Source organism: Lactuca serriola, chromosome 1 (assembly GCF_051521515.1).
Source record: "Lactuca serriola cultivar US96UC23 chromosome 1, Lser_US96UC23_V15, whole genome shotgun sequence".
NCBI lineage: Eukaryota > Viridiplantae > Streptophyta > Magnoliopsida > Asterales > Asteraceae > Lactuca > Lactuca serriola.
Window position 1 is genome coordinate 143,343,779 of NC_136408.1, and position 16,151 is coordinate 143,359,929.

The following is a 16,151-nucleotide window of genomic DNA, read 5'->3' on the forward strand; positions in this document are numbered from 1 at the left end:
GAATCCTACTTGGATACCAAATGTAGTTACGATTTAATCGGGTATGCAATACGAGATAAGAGTCAAGAAAGAATTAAGAACACAAGATCTAAATATAATCTGGTTGGCTCGATTACGCTTTCTGGAAAATACAGAGAAATATCAGAGAGTACAAGTCGAATGCAAAAGCGACTCTCTAACTCTAGTATTCATCCCATATATATAGGGATAAGGAAAGCGTACAAAAAAATATAAGGGACTAAAACTCTTTAGCTTCGATACAAAATGCCCTTATAATAAACAAACATACAAACATACTTTGACGCTAAGAAAGACCTAGATAGACTTTGACACCTCACAATATATTTCGACCTCAACACATTTCCTCCACCCCCGATTGATTTTGGGCTGCTTTTTTTGTGCTAAAAGAAGTTGTTATTTACGTTTAAAAAAAACTATTTTTTAGGTAACAAATAATTATTTATAGCAGAATTTTACATGTTAAAAATAAAAAAAGTTATAACATCTTAAAAACATTATACTAACAACTTAAAACATGTTTTTTAATGAATTTTGGAAGCTCAAAATCATATTATTGTTTATTATATGTATATAATTAATATATGTAAATATATGTGTAATTTATTAACGGGGTCCCCATGAAGGTTTCGGGACGGGATTGCCTACCCCCGCCCTCGCCCCCGAAATTAAAACAGGGGTCCCGCCCCCGTCCTCGCTCCCAACTTTTTTAAAAAATTTCCCCAAACAGAACGAGATTCCCATGAAAACGGGGTCACGTGACTTTTTGACATCCCGCCCTGCAAAGCCAAGGGGATAACTCAATATTATGGCGTAGACTATAAACAAGAAAGGTGGATATATCAATCCCTTTTTTGGTGGGCACTCTACGATTAGAGGAGAAAAAAAAATAAAGGACCCCAAAGTTTCAATACTTAATCGTTTGTTTTTTTTTTTTTCTTTTCAATTTCAGTTTATTTTTTAATAGTTTCAACTTTTATTGTTTTCAATTTTTAAAGGCTCAATATTTTCGATCTTGTTTTATTGTTTAATTTTTAAAGGCTTCAATTGTATATTGGTATATGAATCAATAGTTTACTTTAATTTGTACAATAGGTAATTACCTTTAATTCTTATTCGCGTGTGCTTCAGTTGTTTTTTTTATTGTTTGATCGTTTCCAACATTTCCGGCTTTATTCGGTACTTAGAAACTTAAAACTTTTTTAGATAGATTGTACAATATATTGGTTTAGTTGGTCTTGCGGTATAAAGTTCATATATAACATACTATAATAGCAGTTAACAATTCACAGGGAGATGTGAATATGATTGTTAGTAATGAATCTGAATACATTCAGTTGTAAGGCTCCATGGCAATATTGACGCACATGGTTAAAAGTGAGTAGTCAAAACGAATTGAAGATATCTCATTCTGAGAAAAGATCTATTCATCAGAAACGATCATGATATATCTACAATAAAATGGATTAAGCAACTAATAATTACTAATACGTCGATGATAAAAAAAAAGTGTGTTACATTGTTTCTTAAACTATTATGCAAAACATTGGTGTTTTGTTTTGTAGTCACATGGTATAAACGGGGATTATTGTGTTGTAGTCGCGTTTTTTCCAGTAGTGACTATAATACGCACATACAATCTTAGCAATTCAAATCATATGACAAGAAATAAGTTGGTCTTACTAGTTTTATCTCTATTCTCTAAAATGTACAAGCACAAATTGTTACCAAATAACACATTATCACCATTCGAATTAGTGCAGCTGTGCAAGCATGGAATGACATACACAAAACCAAAAATCGCCAATACGTATTTACGTTACTTGAAATAACTTCTTTAAAGCATTGTTTTTGGCAAAGTAATTCCCTAATGAGTTACTCTTCCTGGATGGCTGAGGTGGTAATACCTCTTTTTGATTCTCCACTTGATGAGAAGGTATCACTATGACCGGTTCATCACCTGATTTTACTCCTTGTTTCTGCATGTAACCCCATTTTTCTTGAAATAGGTAGAAGAAAGCCATGAAAGAGACCTCAACAGTGAAGAGTATGCTCCAAACCCTTGCATTCATTGATGTTCTCTTGTGATACGCTTTTAGACCTGTGTAGGTGTTGACGATCCCAACTAGTGAGATTGTTGTCCCTAATATCCAGTGGAAAACGTACCATAAGGTCCTTCCTTTAGTCCCCCTACCAAGCAGCAGTTATTTGTTATTATTTAATTACCATTGTTGCGACGAAAGATAGTTTTTTCTTGTAATTAAGAACGTAATCGCTACCTCTTAGGCCTTCGAAACCCTGCAAGGGTTTGCACCACGATGGCAGCATAAAGTGCAAGACCTATTCTCTGGTGATTGTTGTTGAATGAGTTTTCAAAGCTCGTTATAGACATGATTGCTCCAGCGAATGCAAGAAGCACTGCAAGTATCTTGTCACACACATTCAAAATAATAAAGATCAATCATCAATATCGATTTGATTTACACTTTCTTTAGTGGGGAAATTAATTTTATCATGATGCTATAAGTTGATTTCTGTGAATTTTCAACAAGTTTATTGTCAAAAAGTTTCACAAGCTCCGAAGATTAGTGTTGTATTTGAATGGGAAAGCCATAAAGTTAGTCATTTGCGAGTGGGAAGTCACGAACACAGCCTTTTTGCAAAGAGAAAGAAATAAAGAACGTTAAATAATTCCTCACCAAACATCGCAATATAACGGACCTAGGTGCATGGGGATTACCCCTACTTTTTACATTATAAGCCTAAAGAAAGATTAAGGCAATATGGATTATATAGATTAAAGGTAATCTGGTTGATGTGATAGACCACCTAAACTTGTGGTCACAGCAATCATCATCACTCGTCTTTCTCTAATTAATATTCAAATGCATGATTAAAGTGAAGCAATGATGGCAAAGGCAAAAGAGATCAAACCCCTAAATGATAAAGGCATGTGACTTTGAACAAACAAAACACAATTTTATTCCCCTAAAGTGAAAAAGATTATGGGAATTAAGAAATCTGATCTTGAATGCTGTAATAAAAACAAAAAGATTAGATCACCTGAAGAATAACATGAATGTATATGACAGCTTTAAGCTTTCTGGGGCTGCAATCTTCTTTGTTAAACATTCTTACTATGAGTACACCAAGAGGCATCAAGAACCCCATGGAAGCCCACAACAGAATCCCATGAATCTTTATTTCAAATATCAAACGTGGACTCATCTGCATCATCGATCATGCAGTAAGCCTAATCAGTGCAAACAGACACCAGAAAAAACGAAAATGAAAAAACAACATTGAGAGGCATGACTTGTTACTTACCTTGTGGTTATCGGAATCCTGTTTGATGTATTTGTGAGGAATGATGAGATGGTTTTCGTTGGATGAAGATACAACAAAGGGTAGAAGATCAAGTGCAAGAAGAATTGCAGACATAGTTGATAGAACCAGTTTCTTGAATCCATGCATTATTGTTATCACTAGCTCTAGCTCCACGACTGTTTTATACTTCTACATATGCCTAAGATTTCACATAAGATATCTATCCTTCTCTCTCTAGATATGTGACTTTATACCATCATTGATCAAACATCTTGATGAGCTAACGACTTTTGAATGAGGTAAAAGCAAAAAGAGGAAATATTATAATCATGTGAGTTGTCAAAGAGCGCATAAGAAGAAAGGTCGGTTTTGTTCATTTAAATTTTTAATATCTTCTTTCACAAGATAATCTATAAATCTTGAAATCAATTCCAAATCTTGAGCATTATTTAATAAAGGATTAAATATTACTTGAGATATATCAAATAACATATGACAAAAGTTCTCACAATTAATAGAATGGTGGCATAGTTCAGTGCAAGCTAGTGAATGTAGTGTCGATGAGGGCCATGTCTTTCTGACAATCACCAACCGTCACCCCAATTTTGTCTACGCATTATAGACACCATGAAAATACTTGTGCCCATGATGATTTTGCTTTATCCGATATAACATACCTATCACGCTCAAGTCCATCACACAAGTATAACCAAAGTTAAAAGAGTTTACCCTTTTAAGTGTCGATGGAGCTTTTACTTTGTGCTGTAAAGGACCCATGAGGTTCCAATTTAAATGTTTAGTAAGTATTTTTTTTTTTTTAGATATCCTACAGGTCACTAATAGTTCTTAAAACAACATTAAGTTCTAGAGAAACATCTCATGTCTCTACAACTCTATTTTTAATTAATTATTATTGAACCAAAGCTTTCTAGCTCACCGGTATCAAGTGTTGATATGGTGTCCTTCAGCCCAAAATGATTGAGGGTTCAAGTTTCGTCGATCTGCAATCATGGTGTAACGTCCGATTTTCGAAACAAAATATTTTCATTTTTATTAAATTAAAACATCCCAATTATAAAACCATTTTAAGAAAACAATTTATTCCTAATTAAATTATTGAAAATCAGAATATTATAATGAACGCAAAATCTTCAATGTTGTTGATAAGTATGTACAGTCCCGCCTTCGTCTTCCCATGATCACGTTGATACCTGAAAAACAACAACAACTGAGTAAGCATAAAGCTTAGTGAGTTTCCTCCATAATACCCCACACAATAAATATATAAGCATGCATAACGGCCCACAACCTCCCGGTTGGAATGCCTAGGCCCAACCAGTCATCGAACTGAGATGCCAACATGCAACGGGTCCAATCAGCCATCTGGCTGGAATACCCAGGGTTTGTTGGCCTACTGCCTCAACCTAACCGCTCTTCCCGAGCATTCGTGCCTAGGGCTTATAGCCAGCACACATCGGATATTTTGGCCTACAACACAAAGCAGAACACATCAACCCACTATTACCAAATGTCGACATATAAACAAACATGGATCAAGTAGGCACATAATATAGGAAACCAGTAATCACACAGCTCACTGCCACCTACTAGTCCTCACACAGCACACTGTCCTGTTACCAACTAACTTCCATGAAATGTGTAACCATAAGTAACCATAGGTGAGATAGTCAACCGAACAAATGATCCTAATCTAAAGCCACAACCAAACAAGGAATGAGCAAGAAAGCCTAGATCAAGAGTTCTTAGGCTATCCTACATGACAACATATAGTGTAACGACCCAAAAAAATTTGTTTAAATAGTACTAAAAGTTACCAATCATCTATAATATAATGAAACCGTACGTCAAAATCCCAAAAGTTATAATAGATGTGTCATAACAAAAAGAAATGTATCAACATATCATAGTATCTGAAATAAACTCCCATGATAAAAAGCTGAAGTTGTGGTGTGTGCGATGCCATCATCCCGAGCTCTTCCCTTTGCTAGCGGAAGTACCTGAAACCAAAACTGAAAACTGCAAACACAAAGCTTAGTGAGCTCCCCAAAACTACCACATACCATACAATAACATATAAAGCACATACTGGGCCTTGCCCACTGCATCAGACCGAAATCCAGAAACTAACCAGGGCCTTGCCCTCTGCATCGGACCGAAGTCCGGAAACTGCATCGGACTGAAGTCCGGAAACTAACCAGGGCCTTGCCCACTGCATCGGACCGAAGTCTGGAAACTGCATCGGACCAAAGTCCGGAACTAACTGGGACCTTGTCCCCTGTATCGGGCCAAAGTTCGGAATTAAGTGCATCGGACCGAAGTCCGGAACTGACTGAACATAACATAGCATACACATATCAACTAGCATGAACACATATACTGCATACTGCATTGGACCAGGGTCCGAAACACATAACACAAACATGCGTGAATCACAAAGACATCAAGCACACTGCTACTGCATCGGACCAAAGTCCGAAACTATTACTAACTAACGGGTCGGCATTGTGGCTGTAGACCCGTTGCTACTGGAAGGAAACTCACCTCGTAATGCTAGCTGCTGAGATGCTAACTTTAAAAGTGATTGACTGCTGCTCTGGAACTGTCCGGCTACAAATCCCAAAAACACTAGATCAAGTACTTATAAATGCCCTCAGGGTAAAATGACTATTTTACCCCTGGTCAAAGTCAACTCTTTGGTCAAAGTCAACTTTCAATTGACCGGACTCGCCAAGTCAGGGCGTAGACTCGTCGAGTCCCTCCATTACTAACTCTGACTTTAGCTCACCGAGTCCCTTCCCCAGTAACTGATTCACCCTGAACTCACAAATCGAAGAAAGACGGGGGACTCGCGACTCGACTCGTCGAGTCCTAACATGCAGATTCCATACGGTCAATTCTAATCCATTTCAGAGCATCTAACTCGTAGATCTAAGCTCTTGGGACCATCTGAACACGTAAAGTTGCTAACTTTACGTGTAACTAAGAAGAAATGAAGCTATTTCACTCAAACTCTACTTTATAGGGACAATTCATCTGACTCGCCGAGTTGTTCATACAACTCGTCGAGTCTAAGGCAATCTTCATCGGACTCGCTGCGTTGCTCATCCAACTCGTCGAGTCCACGGCTATCTTCATATGACTCGCCGAGTCAACCTTGCGACTCGTCGAGTCCATTCAGTCCTTTTTCCATACATACTTGTTTTGAGCCTTGCAGCGGCTTAAAACCACAGATCCAAGCTTCTAGGGCATGCTTATCACGTAAAGTTGCAAACTTTACATGCATGCATGGCTTTAAAGGCTTCAAATGTCAAATCTAAGCTCTTAATGGGGTTCCAAGCTCAAGTGGGACCTCAATCACGACCAAAATTGTAACTTTACAATTCTAAAATGAAGTTAGGGTCCATATCTGAAGGATAACTCGATCATAAGGCTTTATCACAAAGGATTTGGGGTTTTTGGGCTTAATATCAACAATTTGGGGGCAAACAAGATCTACTAGATCAATAAGCAAGATGGAGACTTTATTACCAGAAAAGATGACCACAAAGGAGTGTGTTTTGGATCTACTTCTTCTTCCTTGAACTCTTCAACCTTCTCCTTCTTCTACTTGCTCCAAAAGTTCCTTCACAAAGTAACAATCACTCACACACTCTTTAAGGGGGCTAGGGTTTGGTAAGAGATGCTCTGAGGGTGATGGAGGCGAGGTTGGGGTGCATAAATACGTTTAAATAGGGTGCAGGCCCTTAAAATTAGGGTTTCATCCAGATAGGCGAACTTGCCGAGTCCCGGCGTATGGACTCGTCGAGTAGCCAACTCAATTTGCGAGATCATCCCGTCTCTAATCGACGAGTCGGGCTACAGAATCATCGAGTACCCCTTAAGAAATGAAAATACTTTATTTAAATCACATACCAGAAATGGGGCGTTACAACTCTCCCCCACTTATCTTAGACTTCGTCCTCGAAGTCTGCTGCTACTATTGTATCTGAAAATAACTCTGGATAATGCTCCCTCATCCCCCCCCCTCAGACTCCCACGTCCACTCCGAACCCTTTCGGTGTTGCCACTGCACCTTCACCAACTGAACTTCCTTGTTCCTCAAGGTCTTCGTCTTTCGATCTAATATCACAACTGGTCTCTCGATATAATTGCGGCTACTATCAGCCTGAATATCCTCCAAGGGTACAACTGCTGACTCGTCCACCAAACACTTTTTCAACGGAGAAACATGGAAAGTGTTATGGATCTGGCTAAGCTCTACCGGAAGATCCAACCGATAAGCAACCCGACCCACCCGGGCCAAAACCCAAAAAGGACCAATGAACCTGGGGCCCAGCTTGCCCCTCTTCCGAAACCTGATAATACCCTTCCAGGGTGATACCTTCAGGAGGACCATATTGCGCACCTGAAACTCCAAGTCCAAACGTCTCCTGTCGGCTTAACTCTTATGCCGATTTTGCACAGTCTGCAGTCTGCTATGAACCTTCTGGATCAACTCTGTGGTCTTAAGCACCACTTCGGTGCTCCTGATGACTCGCTGACCGACCTCGCCCCAACAAATCAGGGTCATGCACTTCCTTCTTTAGAGAATCTCGAAAGGAGGGCGTTCAATGCTAGCGTTGTAACTGTTGTTATACGAAAATTCCGCTAGTGGAAGATACGTATCCCAACTACCACAAAAGTCTAGAACACGTGCCCGGAGCATGTCCTCGAGAGTCTGAATCGTCCTCTCGCTCTGCCCGTCCGTCTGAGGGTGTAAAGCGGTGCTAAAATGAAGATGAGTCCCCAACTCGTCATGAAACCGCTTCCAAAATCTGGAAGTGAAACGGACGTCTCGATTTGATACTACTGATACAGGCACTCCATGTCGTGCTACTACCTTGCGCACATAAATATCGGCTAGCTTCTCAGCCGATATACTCTCCTAGATCGGTATGAAATGTGCGCTCTTGGTCTACCGATCTACTATGACCCAAATCGAATCAACTCCCTGTGCGGTCCTGGGAAGCTTTGTGATGAAGTCCACGGTGATATCCTTCCATTTCCACACAGGAATGTCTAATGGCTACATCTTGCCGTGGGGTCTCTGGTGCTTCACCTTGACCTTCCTACAGGTTAGGCACCTCTCTACGTACCAAGCCACGTCCTGCTTCATGCAGGGCCACCAATAATCAGGTCGAAGATCTCTATACATCTTCCTCACCCCTGAATGGATGGAGAACTTAGAGTTAGGGGCCTCGTCCATCAACACTTGTTGTACTCCGCCCCAGTACGGTACCCAAACTTTCCCATGAAGGGTCAACAATCCCCGACTGTCATAATCAAAAGAAGCTACTCGGCCCACGACCCTCTCACACTTCTGTCTCTCCTTCTTGAGGCCCTCGACCCATGCCTCCCTGATCTGCTCCAACAATGGAGTAATCACTGTCATCCTCAGGCATATATCCCGGATCGGGGCCGCTTCCGCCTTATGGCTCAGGGCGTTGGCCACTACGTTGGCCTTCCCCAGGTGATAAAGGATCTCACAATCGTAATCCTTCACCACATCTAACCACCGACGCTGCCTCATGTTAAGATTCGGTTGGTCCATGAAGTACCTTAGACTCTTGTGATCCGTGTAGATGGTACAACGGACCCCATAGAGGTAGTGTCTCCAAATCTTGAGGGCAAACACCACTGCCCCCAACTCCAAATCGTGCGTCGGATAGTTAGCCTCGTGAGGCTTCAACTATCTAAAGGCGTAAGCTATCACATGGCCTCGCTGCATCAACACTACTCCCATACCTGTGATCGAAGCATCACAATAGAACACAAACTCATCCACTCCCTCTGGTAGGGTAAGAATTGGTGTCACGCGAAATCGCTGTCTGAGGATCTCAAATGCCGCCTGCTGCTCAGGCCCCCAACGAAACACTACCTACTTCTTGGTCAGTCGGGTGAGTGGAACCACTATCTTAGAGAAATCCTGGATGAATCTCCTCTAACACCCTGCCAATCCCAGGAAGCTCCGAATCTCTAATGGAGACCTCGCGACTTCCCACTGCATCACGGCCTCAATCTTGGCCGGGACTACTATAATACCCTTCTGGTTGACGAGGTAACCAAGGAATTGCACCTCGCGCAACCAGAACTCGCACTTGGAGAACTTCGCAAAAAGTCGCTCTCTCCTCAGTGTCTCTAGCACCTCCCTCAGTTGCTTCTCATGTTGCTCCTGAGTCTTAGAGTAAACCAAGATGTCGTCAATGAATACTATCACAGACTGATCTAACATCGGCCTGCACACGCGGTTCATGAGATCCATGAACACGACTGGAGCGTTGGTGAGCCCAAACGGCATCACCACAAACTAATAGTGACCATAACGGGTCCTAAAAGTTGTCTTCTGAACATCCCCACCCCTGACCTGCATCTGATGATAACCAAAGCACAAATCAATCTTGGAAAACCAAGATGCTCCCTGAAGCTGATCAAACAAGTCATATATCCTCGGGAGTGGGTAACGGTTCTTCACCATTACCTTGTTCAACTCCCGGTAATCTATGCACATATGGTGCGACCCATCCTTCTTTTTCACAAACAGGATCGGGGCTCCCCATGGTGAACTACTCGGTCTGATAAAACCCTTGTCTAGCAGCTCCTGCAGCTGGGTAGATAACTCCTGCATCTCTGGATGAGCCAACCGATACGGTGCCTTGGCTATCGGAGCCGCACCAGGTACCAGATCAATCCTGAACTCAACCTGTCTCTCCGTAGGTATCTCAGGTAAAACCTCCCGGAATACGTCCGGGTAGTCTCGCACTACCGGTACATTGTCGACTAACGCCTTTCCCTTCTCATGGGCATCTAAAATGTAGGCAACGAACCCTACGCAACCCTACTGAAAGTAGCGCCTCGCTCTCACCACTGAACAAAGAATCGGTCCGCGTTGTGGCCTCTCTCCCTAAATCACTAACTCACCCCCGCTGGGAGTGCGAACCCTCACTAGCTACAGCTCACAATCAATCACCGCCCCATTGGGGCTCAGCCAATCCATGCCTACTATGACCTTGTTCCCTCACAAAGGAATAGGGACCATGTCTACTGAAAACTGCTCATCGAATAACTGCAGCGAGCATACCTTATGCACTCTCGCGACCTTGACGGTCCTATCATCAGCTATCTCCACCTCGAATGGACAATCCAGCTCCTCTGGAGCTCTGCTAAACCTCTTGCTAAGCGCAAGAGAGACAAACGATCGGGTGGCCCCCGAATCAAATAACATTGTAGCTAAAATGTCATTCACTAAGAACGACCCTATATACAAACATATAACATTAGAAACAATCAATAATAAATGCAGAGATAAAAGGAAAATACATACCCGTCACCACGTCAGGAGTCACTCGTGCCTCCTCTGCTGTCATCTGAAAGGCTCTACTCTTCGCCACTGGGGCCTCGGCCTGGCCCTGACGACCGTCTGTAATCCTCAATGTAGCAGGGGAAGGTGCCGACACCTTCCCCACTGCAGCTAAGCTCGGGCACTGGGACTTTTTATGTCCCCTCTGATTGCAATGGAAGCAAATCAGATCTAATGTTGCGGTGGCGGTGGTAAAAGTTGTACAATCTCTTCTCATATGCCCAGTCCGACCGCACTTGTAGCACTCAGAACTCCCTGCCTTGCACGCCCCATCGTGTAATCTCCCACATTTGCCACACTAACTGTGGCTCTGTTGACCTCTGGACCTAAGATCTGAAACCTTGGGCTTCTTGCCCGAGCTCCCTGTACCCGAAGCCACCTCCGGCTTCCTCTTCTTCTCCATCTCAATATTGATCTCTCTCTCTCTCTCTCTTTCTCTCTCTCTCTCTCTCTCTTTCTCTCTCGCCCTCACAATCATATCATCCAGCATCTTACAGCTGGATCGGCTCACAAACTGGCGGATATCACTCCGCAGCATCTCATGGTAACGGGCCTTTTTCATTCCCTCATCAGCTGTGATATTGCCATATTTGTACCTATTTTTAGGCAATATTTAAGTACATTTTTATTAATAAGTTGATAATATGTTTAGAATAATGATACTTATGACTTTGAATTGTTATTTTCAGTCAATTAGAAGTATTTTCGAAGAGAGGGACCAGAAGTGACAACATATAGAACATTGGAGACCTGAAACACAAGAGATGAAGAAATCCACGGAAATTGCTAAAACCACGACGTGGCATGAGTATTCTAGAAGATAAAGATCGCATGAAGAGGAGTCCTTGCCCGATAATGATAACTTGGGGATCACAACATGGCAGAGATAGCCACGACGTGGGGCGAGATTTTTAAGGATATTTAAGCACTCTTGGTCATTACGAAGGGGAGAGAATTTTGGCTAGAAAAAGAGGTTCCAGAAGGCGATTTTAGCAGAAGAAAGGTTCTGGAAAGAGGGTTTCAACACCAAAAGAGTGAAGGTCCATAATTTAGTTTACTTATTTGTTACCTAGGAACATGTTTCATTATACTTTGATTTGTGTTAGTGTGTTAGTTGCTATTATGAGCAGTTGAATCTAGCTACTCTTGTTTAGCTAGATGAAGCTTCCAACTTATGAATAGCTTAATTTTGTATGGATTTCTTTAGTTGATAAATTGCTTGTGTTTGATTTATAGTTACCTAGCATGCTTGTGTTTGTTTCTTTAGTTGCTTAATTTCATGTTCTGTGTAGTTTAGTGACCATTAACTACATGAACTTGTTTACCTAATGATTTAGTGAACATTAAATTGTTAGAGCTAGGATTGACCAATCTTAGTTAGTAATTAAAGTAAATAAACTTAGCTGTGCTAGAGAACGTAGATTATGACTATAAATGTGTTTACATAATAAATCTTACATAGCATATTCATATTCATAATTGGTTCTATGTTTAATTGTGTGTGACCATACATAGTTTTACATGAATTAATTAATTATTGGTAAAGTTAGACTTAAATTACTAATACAACTAAAACCAACTTGATAATCCATAATTATTAGCTAGCCATAAGGACGAAGTGGATTCGAACTAGACAATAGTGTTTTTACTTATTGATTGAATTTGAGTTAAGTTCGTCTGATCTTCTAAAATCAGATAAAACCCTTTCTAAACTTGTTAATAATTAGGTTAATTTGATAGCAAGTAGATTAATTAGTAACATTGTTCCCTGTGATCAACACCCGACTTACCCAAGCTATACTGTAATCTGACTAGGTACACTGCCTATAAGTGCATAGTTAGTTTAAGTTTGTTAGGTTATAAATATTAAAATTAGTGGGTACTTTCGTCAACATCAAGTTTTTGGCGCCGTTGCCGGGGAACGACTTAGTTTATTAGCTTATTTATTTGCATTACGTTAATCGATCCTTTTTGTGGGGTAAAACCCGCAAAAGGTTAATTTTTCAGCAAGGTTTAAATTTTTAGTCACAGAGTCCACGACGTGGCCTGATAAGTGCCACGACGTGGTTTCTGAAAAGTTTAGTTTTTTAGTTTTTAGTTTAGTCTTCTATTTTATTTCAGTTTTACGGTTTTTTTTAGTTTGCAGGAGTTCATGACCAGAGGTTCTACCACACCTTTGGTGCCACCGATTGAAGATCCACAAGCTCCACTTCACAAAAATACTGATAAGAAGACGCCATTGCAAGAGCTAAAGTCAGCATTTTCAAGGAAGTCGAGAAAGAAGACAGGAGAGTCAAGTTCATCCTCAAGGAACAAGAGCAATTTTGAACACTTGGATCAAATACCCGTCCAAACCGAATCTGAATACGATACCGAGCCTGAATTTGAAGAACATACGAGCGAACCCGAGAACGAGCCAAGGAACGAGATTGCAGACATTGAAGAGATGTCCATGCGAGCTTACAAGAAGCGGATCCGAGAATATGTGGGTCCCGGTTTAGTCCAACCCGCAATACCTGCCACTGCCACATGCGAGCTGAAGGGGCACATCTTGACTGCACTAAAGGATATCCCATTTTATGGGAAAGATCATGAGGATGCTTTTAAGCATCTAGATGAAGTCAATGACATTGCGAATTACATCAATGTCCCAAATGTCAACAGAAACACCATACTGCTCAGGATGCTCCCCATTACTTTCAAGGGAGCTGCTAAAGAGTGGTTAAAATCACTTCCACCGGGTACAATCACCACTTGGGCTCAAATGCGTGAGCAATTTCTGGACCAGTTTTGCCCACCATCCAAGATAGCTAAACTCAAGAAGGCAATAGCCAACTTTGAGCAACAGTCGGGGGAGTCATTATACGAAGCATGGGAGCGGTACAAGGGCTTGCTCAGAAATTGCCCTCAGCATGATCTAAATGTGCAACAAGAGATGTCGATTTTCTATGATGGGGTCAACGTTATGACAAGACAAGATCTACTAGATCAATAAGCAAGATGGAGATTTTATTACCAGAGAATATGATCACAAAGGAGTATGTTTTGGATCTACGTCTTCTTCCTTGAACTCTTCAACCTTCTCCTTCTTCTACTTGCTCCAAAAGTTCCTTCATAAAGTAACAATCACTCACACACACTCTTTAAGGGGGCTAGGGTTTGGTAAGAGGTGCTCTGAGGGTGATGGAGGCGAGGTTGGGGCGCATAAATGCGTTTAAATAGGTTGCAATCCCTTAAAATTAGGGCTTCATCCAGACAGGCAGGCTCACCGAGTCACGGCGTATGGACTCGTTGAGTATCCAACTCAATTTACATGATCATCTCGTCTCTACTCGATGAGTCGGGCTACAGACTCGTCGAGTACCCCTTAAGAAATGAAAACACTTTATTTAAATCACATACCAGAAATGGGGCGTTATATATAGCCCCTAGGGCACTCCACTAGATGACAACCAGTAAGTACAGGTAGTCAGATCCATAGATCACTACCACAAAGGAACATCCTATATACTAGGATACAGATCTAACATATCATTACAGCATAGCAGCATCCTATCGGGCCAACATTGGTATATTCAACCCACAAGTACAATGAGGAAAACTCACATCAATATACTTGTAGGCCTCCACAGTAGTAATGAATAATTCCGCTAACTTCAACCCACTTCCTTTCACCTAAAGGAAAACACTTGAGTAAATACACGATCCCCAGTCATAGTCACTCACAGCAGTGACTTCCTCACATAAAATAATAACTTTGGTTTCACATAAACTGACGATTAGGGTTAAGTGAGGACATTTAAACCGTGCATGACTAAACCCGCTAAGGGCGTCACCAGTTAGAGTTTAACCTAATCAATATCGGGTTACAATAATAATCCAAAAAATAGTCCAAATATGCACCCTGATTTTGTATCCCAAAGAAGGTCTCCCAAATCAAGGGTTGTATGGTTCCAAGGGATGATTAGGGTTCCCTAAAACAAACACCACCCTGTGCCACTTTGGGCAAAGGCGGTTAACGGCGGTCCGCGGCGGCATGAGGCAGCAACCACCACTTTTTAGTGGTGATGGTGATGATTTTAAGCTGAAAAATACCACAAAGCAATTCCAGGGCACAAAAAACATCAAACCAACACACACATACACACACAGCCACCCAAGGTGGTGGCTAGTAGCGGCAAAACGGCAACAGCCACCATAGTCGGCTGTCATGGTGGGCTTTCTTTATTTTCCGGCCAAAGAACACATGCACCACAAGCCCAAAACAATAGCACACATACACACCCACGTAACACACACATAACCGTAGCCACCATCTCGGTAGTAGAGGACGGCTGGAGATAACTTCAAAGGTGATGGCCGCATGGGCAACGGTGGCGGTGGTCGTCATACATGGGCTGCGGTGTAACAACAGAAAAAAATGGAGAAGAAGGGAGTGTTGCGCCTTTACCAAAGAATGTCAGGTGCGACCACGAGCTTTTGGTTCTTTCCGACATCTCCAATAGTCACGACGTCCTCTCCCGTCGGTCCTCATCCTCGCCGGTAGTCAGTACAACGATGTTTGAAGTAGCTAGAAAAGTAATGGTGGTGGCTAGTAAATTTTAGGGTTAGGGTTTGATGTGTGTCATTTACCGAGAGGAAAAGGGGGCGGCATCGGGTTTTAGTCCATGCCTCTCTCTCAAACTTATAATTCAGTTAACAAGTTTAGCCCCTACCCCCAAGAACCCATTTTAGTTTAAGTCCAATATTTAAGATATAGCCCATGCTTCCATAAATCTTTACATATCTAGTGTAAATGTTACAAATCACCCCCCATTGTCTACAAATTATAAACTTTAACTTCTTATGGAGAACACTCTGTTAAATTATTACAACTTTAGGGCTAAAATAAAAAGATAAGTAAATACATCCTGGGTTTCAGGTTTTATTTTGAAACAGGATGTTACAACTCTCCCCCACTTGAATCAAATTTCGTCCTTGAAATTCGTCTTTAAAAATCTTTCATAAACACGTACCCATCCCCCTAAAGGTTTCTGGAACCTAAATCTCTTCCACATATGTCGCCAATCGAAGAATTGACTGAGATCCTCAAGCATAAAGTATCTACATCACTGGCGCACGATTTAATTTCGATCAAAATTCCCAACATCAGATTCCCTTTATCGTAACACCGAATCATCACAACCACACTAACCATCATAAGGCCCATTTCCGATTTAACATGGCGAAAATTGCGAAACTCTTTGCCGACCGACATCAATATAACATCGCATATGAATGCACCAATGTAACAAAAACTAAGCGGTCACATGCCTAACTAGACCACGTGTGACAACCTGAAAATTTTTGCCTTATAAGCAAGCCAATCAACCTTAAGTCAGACTCGCTC

At 41.4% G+C, this 16,151-nt stretch overlaps 1 protein-coding gene and 1 non-coding gene across 2 annotated transcripts; both read right to left on the reverse strand.

The window, feature by feature from the left end:
• Nucleotides 1-1,677: 1,677 nt before the first annotated feature.
• On the reverse strand, nucleotides 1,678-3,657 carry LOC145099520 (Cytochrome b561/ferric reductase transmembrane protein family). Its single transcript, XM_079037089.1, has 4 exons — nucleotides 3,346-3,657; nucleotides 3,082-3,246; nucleotides 2,298-2,446; nucleotides 1,678-2,208 (listed from the first exon to the last, which is right to left on the reverse strand). Exons 1-4 carry the CDS (start codon nucleotides 3,490-3,492, stop codon nucleotides 1,833-1,835), a joined length of 837 nt encoding a protein of 278 aa, XP_078893215.1. The 5' UTR covers nucleotides 3,493-3,657; the 3' UTR covers nucleotides 1,678-1,832.
• A 9,917-nt stretch (nucleotides 3,658-13,574) lies between these two features.
• Nucleotides 13,575-13,681, reverse strand: LOC145080648 (small nucleolar RNA R71). The gene has a single exon (XR_013695242.1). It is a non-coding gene; the product is annotated as a small nucleolar RNA R71 (small nucleolar RNA).
• Nucleotides 13,682-16,151: the final 2,470 nt, after the last annotated feature.

Bases quoted from the DNA above. Each gene is read 5' to 3' on its own strand.
- LOC145099520 (XM_079037089.1), bottom strand. From the start codon at position 3,492: ATGCATGGATTCAAGAAACTGGTTCTATCAACTATGTCTGCAATTCTT. The intron at 3,247-3,345 runs GTAAGTAACAAG...TCGATGATGCAG, and splicing joins AGGATTCCGATAACCACAAG to ATGAGTCCACGTTTGATATT. The intron at 2,447-3,081 runs GTGATCTAATCT...GTGTGTGACAAG, and splicing joins ACATTCATGTTATTCTTCAG to ATACTTGCAGTGCTTCTTGC.